Below are 12257 nucleotides of genomic sequence, written 5' to 3' on the forward strand. Positions count from 1 at the left end.
ATCGGCAGTGTTTATCTAGGAAGGCAAACCCTAGAAACTTGTGATGATCCCGTGAATAGGAACATGCAGATATGTATGTCCTTTAACTCCAAGGTTGATTAAATTGACCCTCTTGGATCAAAGGTAGAATGGAACTATCCATCTGAGGATAGTACACTGAAATTTTAGACTTTTGAGATCTAAAATAGGTCTGAAGGCTCCCTCTGAATTGGGAACCACAAACAAGTTGGAAAGTCCCAGACCCTGAAACTGAACAGGAACTATCACTCCCATGCCAGAGAGGTCTCCTACGCAAAGTAAGAACCCCTCTCTTCTACTGCATATAATGCTGAAAACGAAAACCTGTCCCTGGGAGAAAAAGTCCTGAACTCTATTTAGTATCCCGGGGATATCAAATCCCCTGGATTAGGGACAATATTCTTGGATTGCTTTACCCTAATCAAAGTTTGACTGGGTCAACAGTAAAATTTTGACAGCTTTCTTATCCGGAGGGAAGGAATGACCCTTACCTCTCGAAATAAGAGAATTTCTGTTAAAACAAGTCCAAACAAGGTCCTTCCCTTGCAGGGAATCACGAAAAGTCTATACTCAGATGAGGCATCCGCAGACCAATATATATCAAACGCTCTGCGGTCCTGAGGCAACTCTGACATACATCCAATCCCTGGGTACATTGACAAGACTCCTTGATAGAGTCTGCTATCACTGGGGAAAAAAGGGGCAAACAAAGACCTCCCAAAGTAACAAACCGAGGTGATCAAATTTAAACTGAAAGGAAAAAACACTTCAGTATCAAGCAAAGGAAGTACACAGACCGAAGAATCCTTCTCTTCAGAGAAGAAAATTCGGAATAGCTACTCAAATACTAATCTTCAAGTGTTTTCCCGTATCATGGGAAAAACACAGACAACGTATTGAAGATCGCTACAACGACCTTAGGAAGCAATGTCTAGACAAGAAATTCCAGGTGGAATTCGTGAGGAAAAAATGCATTGTATGAGATGGCTATATAAAAAACCTTATCGTCTCTTTAAAGTTAAAGAGAAACTTTCGTATGTAAGTGGCAGTTCTCTTACAACATAAAAAAAGATAAAAAATGATCAAGCAAAAGTCTTAACTTTTGTAACACAAAAAACCGTTAATGTCTCTTTAAATAGTAAACAGAAAATTTTATTTGAGTGGCAGTTCCCCAACATAAAAAAAACGATGAAGAATGATCATGCAAAATCATAACTTTTTTTATTTAACATAAAAAAAAATGTTACTGTCTTTAAATTGTAAAAGAGAAACTTGTTTATTTAAGTGGCAGTTCTCTAACAGCTTAGAGAACAAATAAAAAATGATCATGTAAAGACTTATTTTTTCAACACAAAAAAAAAAAAAAACCTTACTGTCTCTTTAAATTTTAAACAGTTACTTTTTTTTTTTTTTTTTAAAACATTACTGTGGGCAGAAAAGGTTTATACGGAATAACAGAATTAGAAAAAAAGAAAACCTCTACACCTCAGCTAACCCAGCTGAGGTGTATGTTAGCCCTTATGCACAATTTGAGTCAGTGGAAGCGTTTTGGAACCACTCTGACCTAAAGTTTGTCTTTATGAAAAAAGCGATGTAGCTAGAAACCTCAGCACTGAGCTGATACTGATCAGTCAACAGCTGACATACATTTAGGCATATACTCGCTGACATCCACTTCTGTGAGCAGCAGTAAACACACAAGGGTGCGCTTCGCTAAATGACTAAGTAAACACATAACCCCAAGCGCAGACATCTACCCCTGTCTTCCGATAACCGGAAGTATTAGAGAAAAAGGCGTGCAACCAATTTGGCGCCATCACAAGCTCCGCCCATCGTGGGCGTTTGAAAATGCAGTTCACGGTTGCCATTTACTTACGAAGTAAGCCCCAGCGAACCATAAGCAAACTATCAGCTTTGTCAGATAGCTGCTGGCTAAAAAATTACCGTGTAATACCTCACACTGAGCCTCTCTGCTCACCGTTTAAAAAAAATGTAATCAACCAATCAGGTATAATAGACCTGAAACCGCCGGGAGAAACAACGTCACCAGATACATTTTAGCCCTAGTGCCTGCGTCAAAACCACCTATAGCCCTAGTGCCTGCATCCAATCTGCCCAGATTGTGTCCCTTAATACACTAGGACATCTCCTTCACAATGAGGTCTATAAAAAATTAAAGTGCCCAAACTTTTTTTGAGTAGTCACTTATACCCCCAGAAATAAAGTCAGCACTTACCTCATCTTCTACCTGGCAGCAAGGCAGTTGCCAGGTTTAGGAGGTTCTCTCCCTCCCACAGACCTGCAAGTAAACAAAAGTCCTTAGTAAATATCCTTCAGGTTTTCAGTGTAAGGGCAGCATCAGTATATGGGAGGCGCAGTGAAAATTATGTCCCACCAGTTCCCATTGCTTTAAAGCCACCAAAAGCTCTCCTGTAGAGACTGAGATGGACTATGGCTACACCCTAATTGAAGAATCTAATCTAACACCTCACTTTACCTCTTCCTATCACTAACGTAGGCAAAGAGAATGACTGGAGTGGGAGGGAGGGGAGGAGCTATATATAGCAGCTCTGCTGTGGTGCTCTTTGCCTCCTCCTGCTGGCAAGGAGGCATAATCCCACAAGTAAGGATGAAATCCGTGGACTCATGTCTTTAAAAAGAAAAAAATCTGTCACAATTCTGTACAAGCCATTTTTAAATTCTGGGGTTAAATCAGTAGTTTCCCCCTGACTGACAAGTATTGCAAAATCTGAGATATATACATATATATACATACACATACACACATATATACACATACACACATACACACACACACAGAGGGATATCAAACCGACTCCTCTATAAAATATCAGTGTAGACAGTAATTTGCTCCATTTTTTTTTATACTTCTAATAAAGTATGCAATGACAATAAGGATTAGTACAGAAAAAACTGTTAGAGCGCCCTCTACAGTATGTTTACACTCCCTCAGACGCATACATTTTCCACACTAAGAACTACAGCCTAATAATAACTAAATAGCCCTTAAAAACTGTCTGGAAGCTCCTGTATGGGTACTCGCTCCTGTATGGGTACTCTTTCCTGATATTGACAGGTATTGAAAATATATTTAGAATCTCGTTTAACACTGCTCAAATACAATTACGGATTATGAAGATTCTGGAGTGAAGAGAAAAGCACAGGAACACTGAGGGGGTGGACCTACCCTCCGGGAGAAAAGTCGATGCTGCAGGGAAGTGATTAATATAACCTTTGGTAACCTTAGTAAAATAAGTGTGCATCAAGCAACAAAAAAATATATATACATAAAATGAATAACATACTGTTACCCTGCCTTACCAGAGCCTCCTCTACTGAACTACTCGCTGCACTGAGCAGATGGCTGATTTCTTAAAGGGCCATACACCTATTTAAAAAAAAAAGTGCCCCATGAGTTGCCAGAGGGCTAATGATAGGACAGGTATGGACCCGAGAGGGAGAAACAAAATGTGTCATGAGAAGATCCGGTTAAGTCCCTTGGGTTTGCTGTACTTGTGTAGGCTGTGTGTGCTTTGTAAAGTCACTTGCCTTATGTAGCACCCCCCTCCATGGGCTAACCATGCATGTCCGATCCACGTCAATGCAGCTGTATCAGTATCCAGTAGAGAGCACATCCAGTGCAGGCATAGAGTACTGCAGAGGATTGCTGTAGGACATACATGAGTCCCTCAGGGGGAGGCTAAGGATGAGCCTCTGCAAAGCGTGAGGGTAGCTGTGGCTTAAAGGGACACTGTACTCAATTTTTTTCTTTCGTGATTCAGAGAGCATGAAATTTTAAGCAACTTTCTAATTTACTCATATTATCAAATTTCTTTATTCTCTTGGTATCTTTATTTGAAATGCAAGAATGTAAGTTTAGATGCCGTCCCATTTTTGGTGAACAACCTGGGTTGTCTTTGCGGATTGGTGGATAAATTCATCCACCAATAAAAAACTGCTGTCCAGAGTTCTGAACCAAGAAAAATGCTTAGATGCCTTCTTTTTCAAATAAAGATAGCAAGAGAATGAAGAAAATTTGATAATAGGAGTAAATTAGAAAGTTGCTTAAAATTGCATGCTCTATCTAAATCACAAAAGAAAAAATTTGGGTTCAGTGTCCCTTTAAGTCCCATATGGAAATACTGCACACATAACAGGGAATTCCTATGTCCCTGTATCATTCAGCTGCTGTGAAGATTCTTCTTTGTAAATATGCCCTAGAGCAGTGACGGCGAACCTGGGCACTCCAGATATTTCCGAACTACATTTCCCATGATGCTCTACTGGACATCATGGCCTAGGCATTATGGGAAATGTAGTTCTGAAAACATCTGGAGTGCCAAGGTTCGTCATCACTGCCCTAGGGACTCTGGGTCTCGCATAGCTCTGAGCTCCCAATTTGTAATCTATAAGCAAGTAGCTGGATACACCTATTCTCAGCCAACTCTTAGAGGCCAAGAAAAACACTAAGATGGGAGGGTTTTAAAGCTCTTGTATGGGTTCTTGACCACCTCCTCCTGGTGGCGGGAAATATATCACATATGTAATGGAGGACTATGGACCATCATTTCATAAAAAGAAAAGATGAAAGAGTAATATAAAACATTTAATTTTGTGTAGTTAAAGGGACAATGAACCCAAATTTTTTCTTTTGTGACTCAGAGCATGCAATTTTAAGCAACTTTCTAATTGACTCCTATTATCAAATTGTCTTCATTCTCTTGGTATCTTTATTTGAAATGCAAGAATGTAAGTTTAGATGCCGGCCCATTTTTGGTGAACAAACTGGGTTGTTCTTGCTGATTGGTGGATAAATTCACCAACCAACAAACAAGTGCTTTCCATGGTTCTGAACCAAAAAAATTTAGCTTAAATGCCTTTTTTTTTTCAAATTAAGAAAAGCAAGAGAACGAAGAAAAATTAATAGGTGTAAATTAGAAAGTTGCTTAAAAACTGCATGCTCTATCTGAATCACGAAAGAAAAAAATTTGGGTTCAGTGTCCCTTTAAAGCAACCTTGGCAACATACTTACTTTATTCCCACCACTCTCCATTAATTTATCTCTGAATTTATTTGTTTTCTCAATTCCACAGACCGAGCCACTTTGAATTTAAGTTTCCTCTTAACTACCTTTCTTTCCTTCTGAGAACAATTATGGACAAATATAAAATAAAAATAGAATGCAAATAAGTCTGTGTTCTGTTAATTACTTTAACAATCATAATGTTCCACATACATATATATATACACACACACACACACACACAAACTCACCACTCTGAAATCTGCATCAACATCAGAATCTTCACATATATCTTCATGTGGGACATTTCTTCTTTTTAACAAATGCTCATCTCTTTTATTCTGTGAAAAAACAAACAAAAACAAACATTTTTTACACGCACAATATATACATACACATTTTGAAGGTGACGTTTCAGGACAGTCTGCCCCTTCTTCATATCAGGATCTGAAGAAGGGGGAGACTGTACCCGAAATGTCACATTCAATAAAGAATTGAAGAACACGTAATGAAATCAAGCAAGATGCGGTCTGTCTATTACCTTGTCCAGCATCCTTGTTGTTTGTATGTTGTCAGTATGTTGTCAGTGAGTGCAAATCTCTATCTATACATACAAATAAACTAACTTTTTCTATATATTGACTTCCTATGATGCAACATAAAACCTTATATCAAAATGCAATTGGAATTTACCTTTCTCAGTTCCACCACAACTTCATTTCTCTGTCTTCTCATGCTCTTTATAAAGAAGAAGAAATGAAAGTTAGTCAGGACAGGAGGTAAATAAAATAAGACAAACTCTTGATAAAAGCAATTCAACTTTAAATGTTTATTTAAAACAGCCACAGACCGATTGCAATATTTGAGGTAGATACCTACTATAAAAGTAAAATGTACATTTCACACAATTGTGTCAGATATAATGGATGCCTATTGAGTCACTGGGAATATCCAGAAACCATAAGTTTTTCCAGCCCAAGTGTGAACCTATGGACCTTTCCCTAAAATCAGTTTTAGCAAGATGCATATAGATACATGTAGAGCAGCATTTTCCCCAGGACCAATTTAAAAGGTACAACACACAGCTAAAATGTATGCCTATATTAAAGTGATTGTAAATGTGTTTGAAATGCTAGGCTGTATCTATGCAATAAATAAGAGGGACCTTAATTCAAGATGTTTAACCGAATGTACAATAAAACATACCTTTATTTTGTTGCTTGTTATACTAAAATAACCCCACCACCCAAGCAAAAAACTTTTCACGAGGGAACGTTTCCGCTTCTGATCCAATAGCCGTGCTAGCCATACAGCTTTAAAGAGCAAATAACCGACGATCCTCAAGGCACTTGTAATATTAAGATGCTTTTATTATGGAGAAAAAAAATGTTTTAAAAACTAAGAAAAAAATACATAATCTCAGCTGGCTAGCGTCTTAAGTGTTTCGGCTTAATCCGCCTTAATCATAGACATAATGGTACTACACTTGCAGGTGTTTTATATTGCCCACATCCCCAGAGGTAGACCTTTTAACTTTCTGCAATGAGATTTTTTTTTGAGAACATTTTTCTGCAGGTCATTTTCAAATAAAATTCAATTTAAAATTTAGGCAGTTACACTAAAGCACCAGCTCAAGTGCAATGTGTTTATTAAATGGAGAGTAAAGCTAAGTTTTTAAAATCTCTCAAATAATTTTTTTTTTAACTTTTCTTTTAATCTAACATCACAAGGAAGAAATTTAGTAATAAAAAAAGGTACATTCAGAAGTCACAGCTTTGTAGGTCAGGAAAGGCTAAAGTGGAGGGTTGAAAGATTCCCTAAGAGCCAGTCAACAATAAATGTACTGCTGCTTTGCAGCGCTGCTCCATATTTGACTGTTCTCTTCAAACAGCACTTTGCTCTTTCTGCACTGTTTTCCTTAACAGTGCGTCCAGAGCAAAGTGCTGTTTGAAGTGAACAGTCAAATATGGAGAAGCGCTGTAAAGTGCTAAGAGTTCCTACATGTGTCCTATTCTTTCTGCAGACATGCTGCATTTTCTGTGATGACATCTCAGATCACTGCATGTTCTACCTCCTTGGGGCTCACATCCTGCATACCAATTAGCAATAGCGAAGTTTCTTAAAATGATAGCAACCATTACAGAGTTTTGACAGGTAAGTTATTTCTGGACAAACAATATGGTAATCAATATATGTACATAATACTTGGTGTGGTACAGTTTCAGGTAGGGATGCAACGAAATTTCGGCTGAAAATGGCATTTTTGGCTATTTCAGTTTTCGGTTATTTTGCCTTTTATTTTTGGTAAAATTATTGTGTAGCATGTTTCAAATTTGATGCTAGCCTAGAGCTGCTGTTTACGTTCATTACTTGACTTACTGTTTTGCATATGAGTTTTCTATGACTATACTTTATTTGAATAATTGGTAAAAACAAAAACAAAACCTGTTAAATCTGATTCTGTTACATAGAACTAAATAAAGAATAATACAGTATATTCATATTTAATATTGTTTTAAGTAGGGATGCACCGAAATTTTCATCGCAGAAACATTTTAGCCGAAAATGGCATTGTTTTTTGCATGTTTTTGTCTTTCTTGGTAAGATTATTGTGTAGCATATTATTGTTGTAAGATACTTTCGTTAATTTCAATAAAAGCGTGGGCTTTCTTTTTTTATTTTATTGGCTTGAAGGTTGTCAATTCAGATTCATTCATTAAATGGTCTAATTATGCCAAAAAAATAAAAAAACACAACTAATAAATATTTGAAAATAATTTTAAAAAATACATTTTCGGTATCGGTTTTCGGCCAAGTGCATCCTGGATTTTCGTGTCCGGTTTCGGTCCAGAATTTCCATTTCGGTGCATCACTAGTTTCAGGCATTGGGCTTTCATAATATTGTATTAAACAGAACATACTTGGATGCTGTAAAACGTCTAAGTTCATAACATGATCCGCTTAAAAAGGACATATTACGTTAGTATTAGGAGAAAGGCATGCAGACAAGCTCTAGTATACAATAATGTTATAGCCATTACAGGTTAGAAATCAAATAACCCTGTATTTATCTCAAGCATATTGGGAATAGGTCATAAGTCTCTGGATTTCATAATCAATATAAAGGAAAAGTTAAATATTTTTTTCCTTTCATAAGCCTTTAATACTAAAAAGGCATTATTGCCTGCCTATTTTCGTAGCCAAAAGTTGGTCACATCACCTTCTATATTAAAACCTAAGGGTTTTCTATTTTTCAATTGGAATAAAAAAAGCTTCTGTAAATAACTTGCTATCTCCTCCTCTTCAAGGGGCCCGCCCACACATATTCAATGACTTATTTACATCTGGTAACATTTTGTCTGTGGCTAAAAATAGTGTCAATGTCAGTGCTCAATGTTTAAGGGACATTATACACATTTTTTCTTTGCATAAATGTTTTGTAGATGATCTATTTATATAGCCCATAAAGTTTGGTGTTTATTTTTTTATAGTTTTGCTTATTTTTAAACAACATTACTCTGATTTTCAGACTCCTAACCAAGCCCCAAAGTTATATGAGAATACCGTCAGCTACCTACTCCAGCTTGCTCCTGTTTGTGTAAAGGGTCTTTTCATATACAAAAGAAGCAGGGGGGGGGGGGGAGATAGTGTGTCTTTTTCCCCCACTTGCAGTGGGCTTTCTAGCTACCTTTTCAACATAGCTAAACTGAGAGCTTCTAAGTTTTTAAACAGTTTTATACTGGATTTTTATATCCGTATATGTGCATCTTATTCTTTATAGTGTCTATTACATGCAGTTATATGAAAATGAGTGTATACTGTCCCTTTAAGGTGTTTCCTAAACCTGTTTCTTGCCTCTCTTGTAGAGCAACAACATATTGCTTGTCACACAGAGCATTCAACCAAATTACATAGGATGTTCGACAATTCGTACAGTCTAGTAAATCCTACACCCTTTGAGTGACCTTTGATAGGAAATTACGTGTCATTACAGTACAACCACATGCAATATCTTCGCTGTAGTGGACCTTAATATTAAAACAACTACTATTACCTCTGTTGGTACTCTAAAACATACTTGGGGATAAAACAGTACCCAACAGCCTCTTGCAACAAAATTACAGCCATTGGAAACAAAGTCCTTTAATCTGCCTTCTGTGGTTAGAATGGGTAAGTGTTTCGCCACAATGTTGCACACTTCTCTAAATTGAGAATTAAAAGGTAGTTATGAAAACTGGTTTAGAATCGTCAAATTTAATTTATTCACTGATTTATTATCCTGTAGCATTTGTGATCTATCCATCCATGCAACTTCCATGTTAGCTCTATTGATTATTTTACAGGAGTATCTCCTCTCTAGCAGTTGTGTTATTAGGACCTCACTCTCCTTATGGAAGCCTGAATCATTGGAGCAATTACGTTTATAGCGGATAAATTGTCCTTTGGCTACTCCAAAGCATGTATGGCGGGGAAGATTGCTACGAGCGTGTAAAACCGCATTAGAGGTAATTGGCTTCCTATAAAAAGGTCAGTACTGATGTTGTGGGTCTTTAAGTCACCTGTCAGAGTCGCATCTAAATATGGTATGCTTTTTTTTTTTTTTAAATACATATGTAAAACTGTAAATTCCATTAGAATTTAGATAAGATACAAAGACACAGGCCTCCGCATAGGTGCCTATCCAGATAAACAGAAGGTAGTCATAGCTTTTGTAAATTTTTATACATTGACACAACAGGTTTATATCCCCAAAGACGTGGGACTGCTACCATCAACCCATAAACAGGTTGGAGTAAGCAGGGGAAAACTTTGCCCCCTTAGCAGTCACACGTCTCTGGAGAAAAAACTCCCAATCAAATTGAAATCAGTTATGTGTAAGCCAAAAATCCAATAGTCTCACCAAATAGTTCTTACGCTTATCATAATTACTATAGTGATCCAAAGAAAATGTAATCTCTTCAAGGCCATAGGTTCTGGGTAATGGCTGAGTATAACACAACTACATCAACCAGACAATTATCTTCCCAGATTACATTACTCAAGGTGTTTAAAAGATGTTTGTTGTTTTTAAGATAAGGTAATTGGTACGCCAAGGGTTGAAGGAGGGATTCTGCCCAACTGGAAAGTCAAAAAGACTGGTCTCAAGACAAATAAATATTCCATAATGTCAGAATAAAAAATACCCTCGTTACCCATCATCAAGTAGATCCCAAAACTGCAATTTAAACTCCTCAGCTTTAACTGTATCATGAAAGTTCAATTTTGACAGTTTAGGAGACAGATAGTGGTAATTTTATATAGCTATATGAAGAAAAACCCAAAAAGGAACCAGGGTTAAAATTCAGTGGCTTCCTGGCTCCTGGGTTTGTCTAACCCTTCATTTGTAATACAGATTTGAAGTTACAACCTACAGGGGGAATAAAACCGCAATCCAGCTCGGTAGAGAGTTATTTGCTCACTAGGTGTTGTGGTGACATAGCTTACCAACCTAGCTGTTATTTAAATCCCTTCCCCTCAGGTACACCTTTCTCTCTGAACTAGGTGTTTAATTAAAGACACTCCCATTAGCCTTGACTGGCATGTGCTAGGCCAAACCCCTTTGAAATGAGAATATAATTGGGAAACACTATTTCTCTCTTTCTTATCCTGTTCCTGAAAGGATGGCTTATTTTGGACACATTGGTGAATTTTAAGTAAGGGGGGCGAGTGGGATGATGCAATGATAGAGGCACATCCCAACTTGAAGTTAACTGTGAATGTGGTTTCTACTGCAGATGGAGTGTTGTGGTGTGAAGTAAATATATGACTGGTTTTAATCTCTTTTCATTCCTTTGAGGGTCTTGGAAAAAACAAAGTGGTTCAAGGAGAGACGATAGGTAAAGCAAAATCAAGGACCAGATGCCAAAAAATAACAAAGAACTTCAGTGAACCATTGTAACTTTTACAGGCACAATTCATACTTTATTAATAAAGATTTTACTACACGCATACCCATCTAATGTAACCACACTCACGTACTTATACATGAACTTTAAGACCATTGCATAAATGTTGCTAATGGTGTTTAGCATAGGAATTTGTGTCTATGTATAACTATTGAGTGCAATTTCATTAGACTAGGAATTGACAGTCCTAGGAAAGTACTCATATATTCCAAAGGGATGGTGGGAGAATTTTCCCTGTAAGGTTTTCGCTCCCACTGTGTTCTTCAGTACTAGTGGGTATAACTAGAAAACGAGGTTACATAGAAGAAAAAGCGAGGGAATGTGGTGACATAAGCTTACTGACCTAGCTGTTATTTAAATCCCTTCCCCCCCAGATACACCTTTCTTTCTGAACTAGGTGTTTAATTAACCCTTTAAGGACACAGCTTTCAGTTTGCTCAATTGTTTTATGACGGAAAAATTCCGTCATATGTCCTTAAGAGGTTAAAGGCACTATCATTAGCCTTGACTGGCATGTACTAGGCCAAACCCCATGAAATGAGAATATAATTGGGAAACACAATTTCTCTCTCTCTTTCTTATCCTGTTCCTGAAAGGATGGCTGATTTTGGACACATTGGTGAATTTGGCCGAGTATATTCCTAGGATTATTTTAGCAGTGATGCACAAGTTGGGGTTGTAGTATTGTAGTAGAGCTGCCCTGTATTAATTATTTGGACTGTTATGCTGTAAAAACATAATTTATGTTTACCTGATAAATTTATTTCTCTTGTAGTGTATTCAGTCCACGAATCATCCATTACTTGTGGGATATTCTCCTTCCCAACAGGAAGTTGCAAGAGGATCACCCACAGGAGAGCTGCTATATAGCTCCTCCCCTCACTGCCATATCCAGTCATTCGACCAAAACAAGCCGAGAAAGGAGAAACCATAGGGTGCAGTGGTGACTGTAGTTTAATTAAAATTTAGACCTGCCTGAAAAGGACAGGGCGGGCCGTGGACTGGATACACTACAAGAGAAATAAATTTATCAGGTAAGCATAAATTATGTTTTCTCTTGTTAAGTGTATCCAGTCCACGGATCATCCATTACTTGTGGGATACCAATACCAAAGCTAAAGTACACGGATGATGGGAGGGACAAGGCAGGAACTTCAACGGAAGGAACCACTGCCTGTAGAACCTCTCTCCCAAAAGCAGCCTCCTAAGAAGTAAAAGTATCAAATTTGTAAAATTTGGAAAAAGTATGA

General features: G+C 37.4%; 1 protein-coding gene across 1 annotated transcript in view; it reads right to left on the bottom strand.

Annotated features, from left to right (window-relative positions):
- KPNA4 (karyopherin subunit alpha 4) overlaps positions 1–12257 on the bottom strand; it is a 182840-nt gene that overhangs the window by 130980 nt on the left and 39603 nt on the right. The window contains exons 2-3 of the mRNA XM_053711802.1: positions 5756–5800; positions 5314–5403 (exon numbers count right to left, since the gene is read on the bottom strand). Coding sequence (XP_053567777.1) covers positions 5314–5403; positions 5756–5800 — 135 coding nt within the window. The remainder of the gene's footprint in view (positions 1–5313; positions 5404–5755; positions 5801–12257) is intronic.

Source organism: Bombina bombina, chromosome 4 (assembly GCF_027579735.1).
Source record: "Bombina bombina isolate aBomBom1 chromosome 4, aBomBom1.pri, whole genome shotgun sequence".
NCBI classification, from domain to species: domain Eukaryota; kingdom Metazoa; phylum Chordata; class Amphibia; order Anura; family Bombinatoridae; genus Bombina; species Bombina bombina.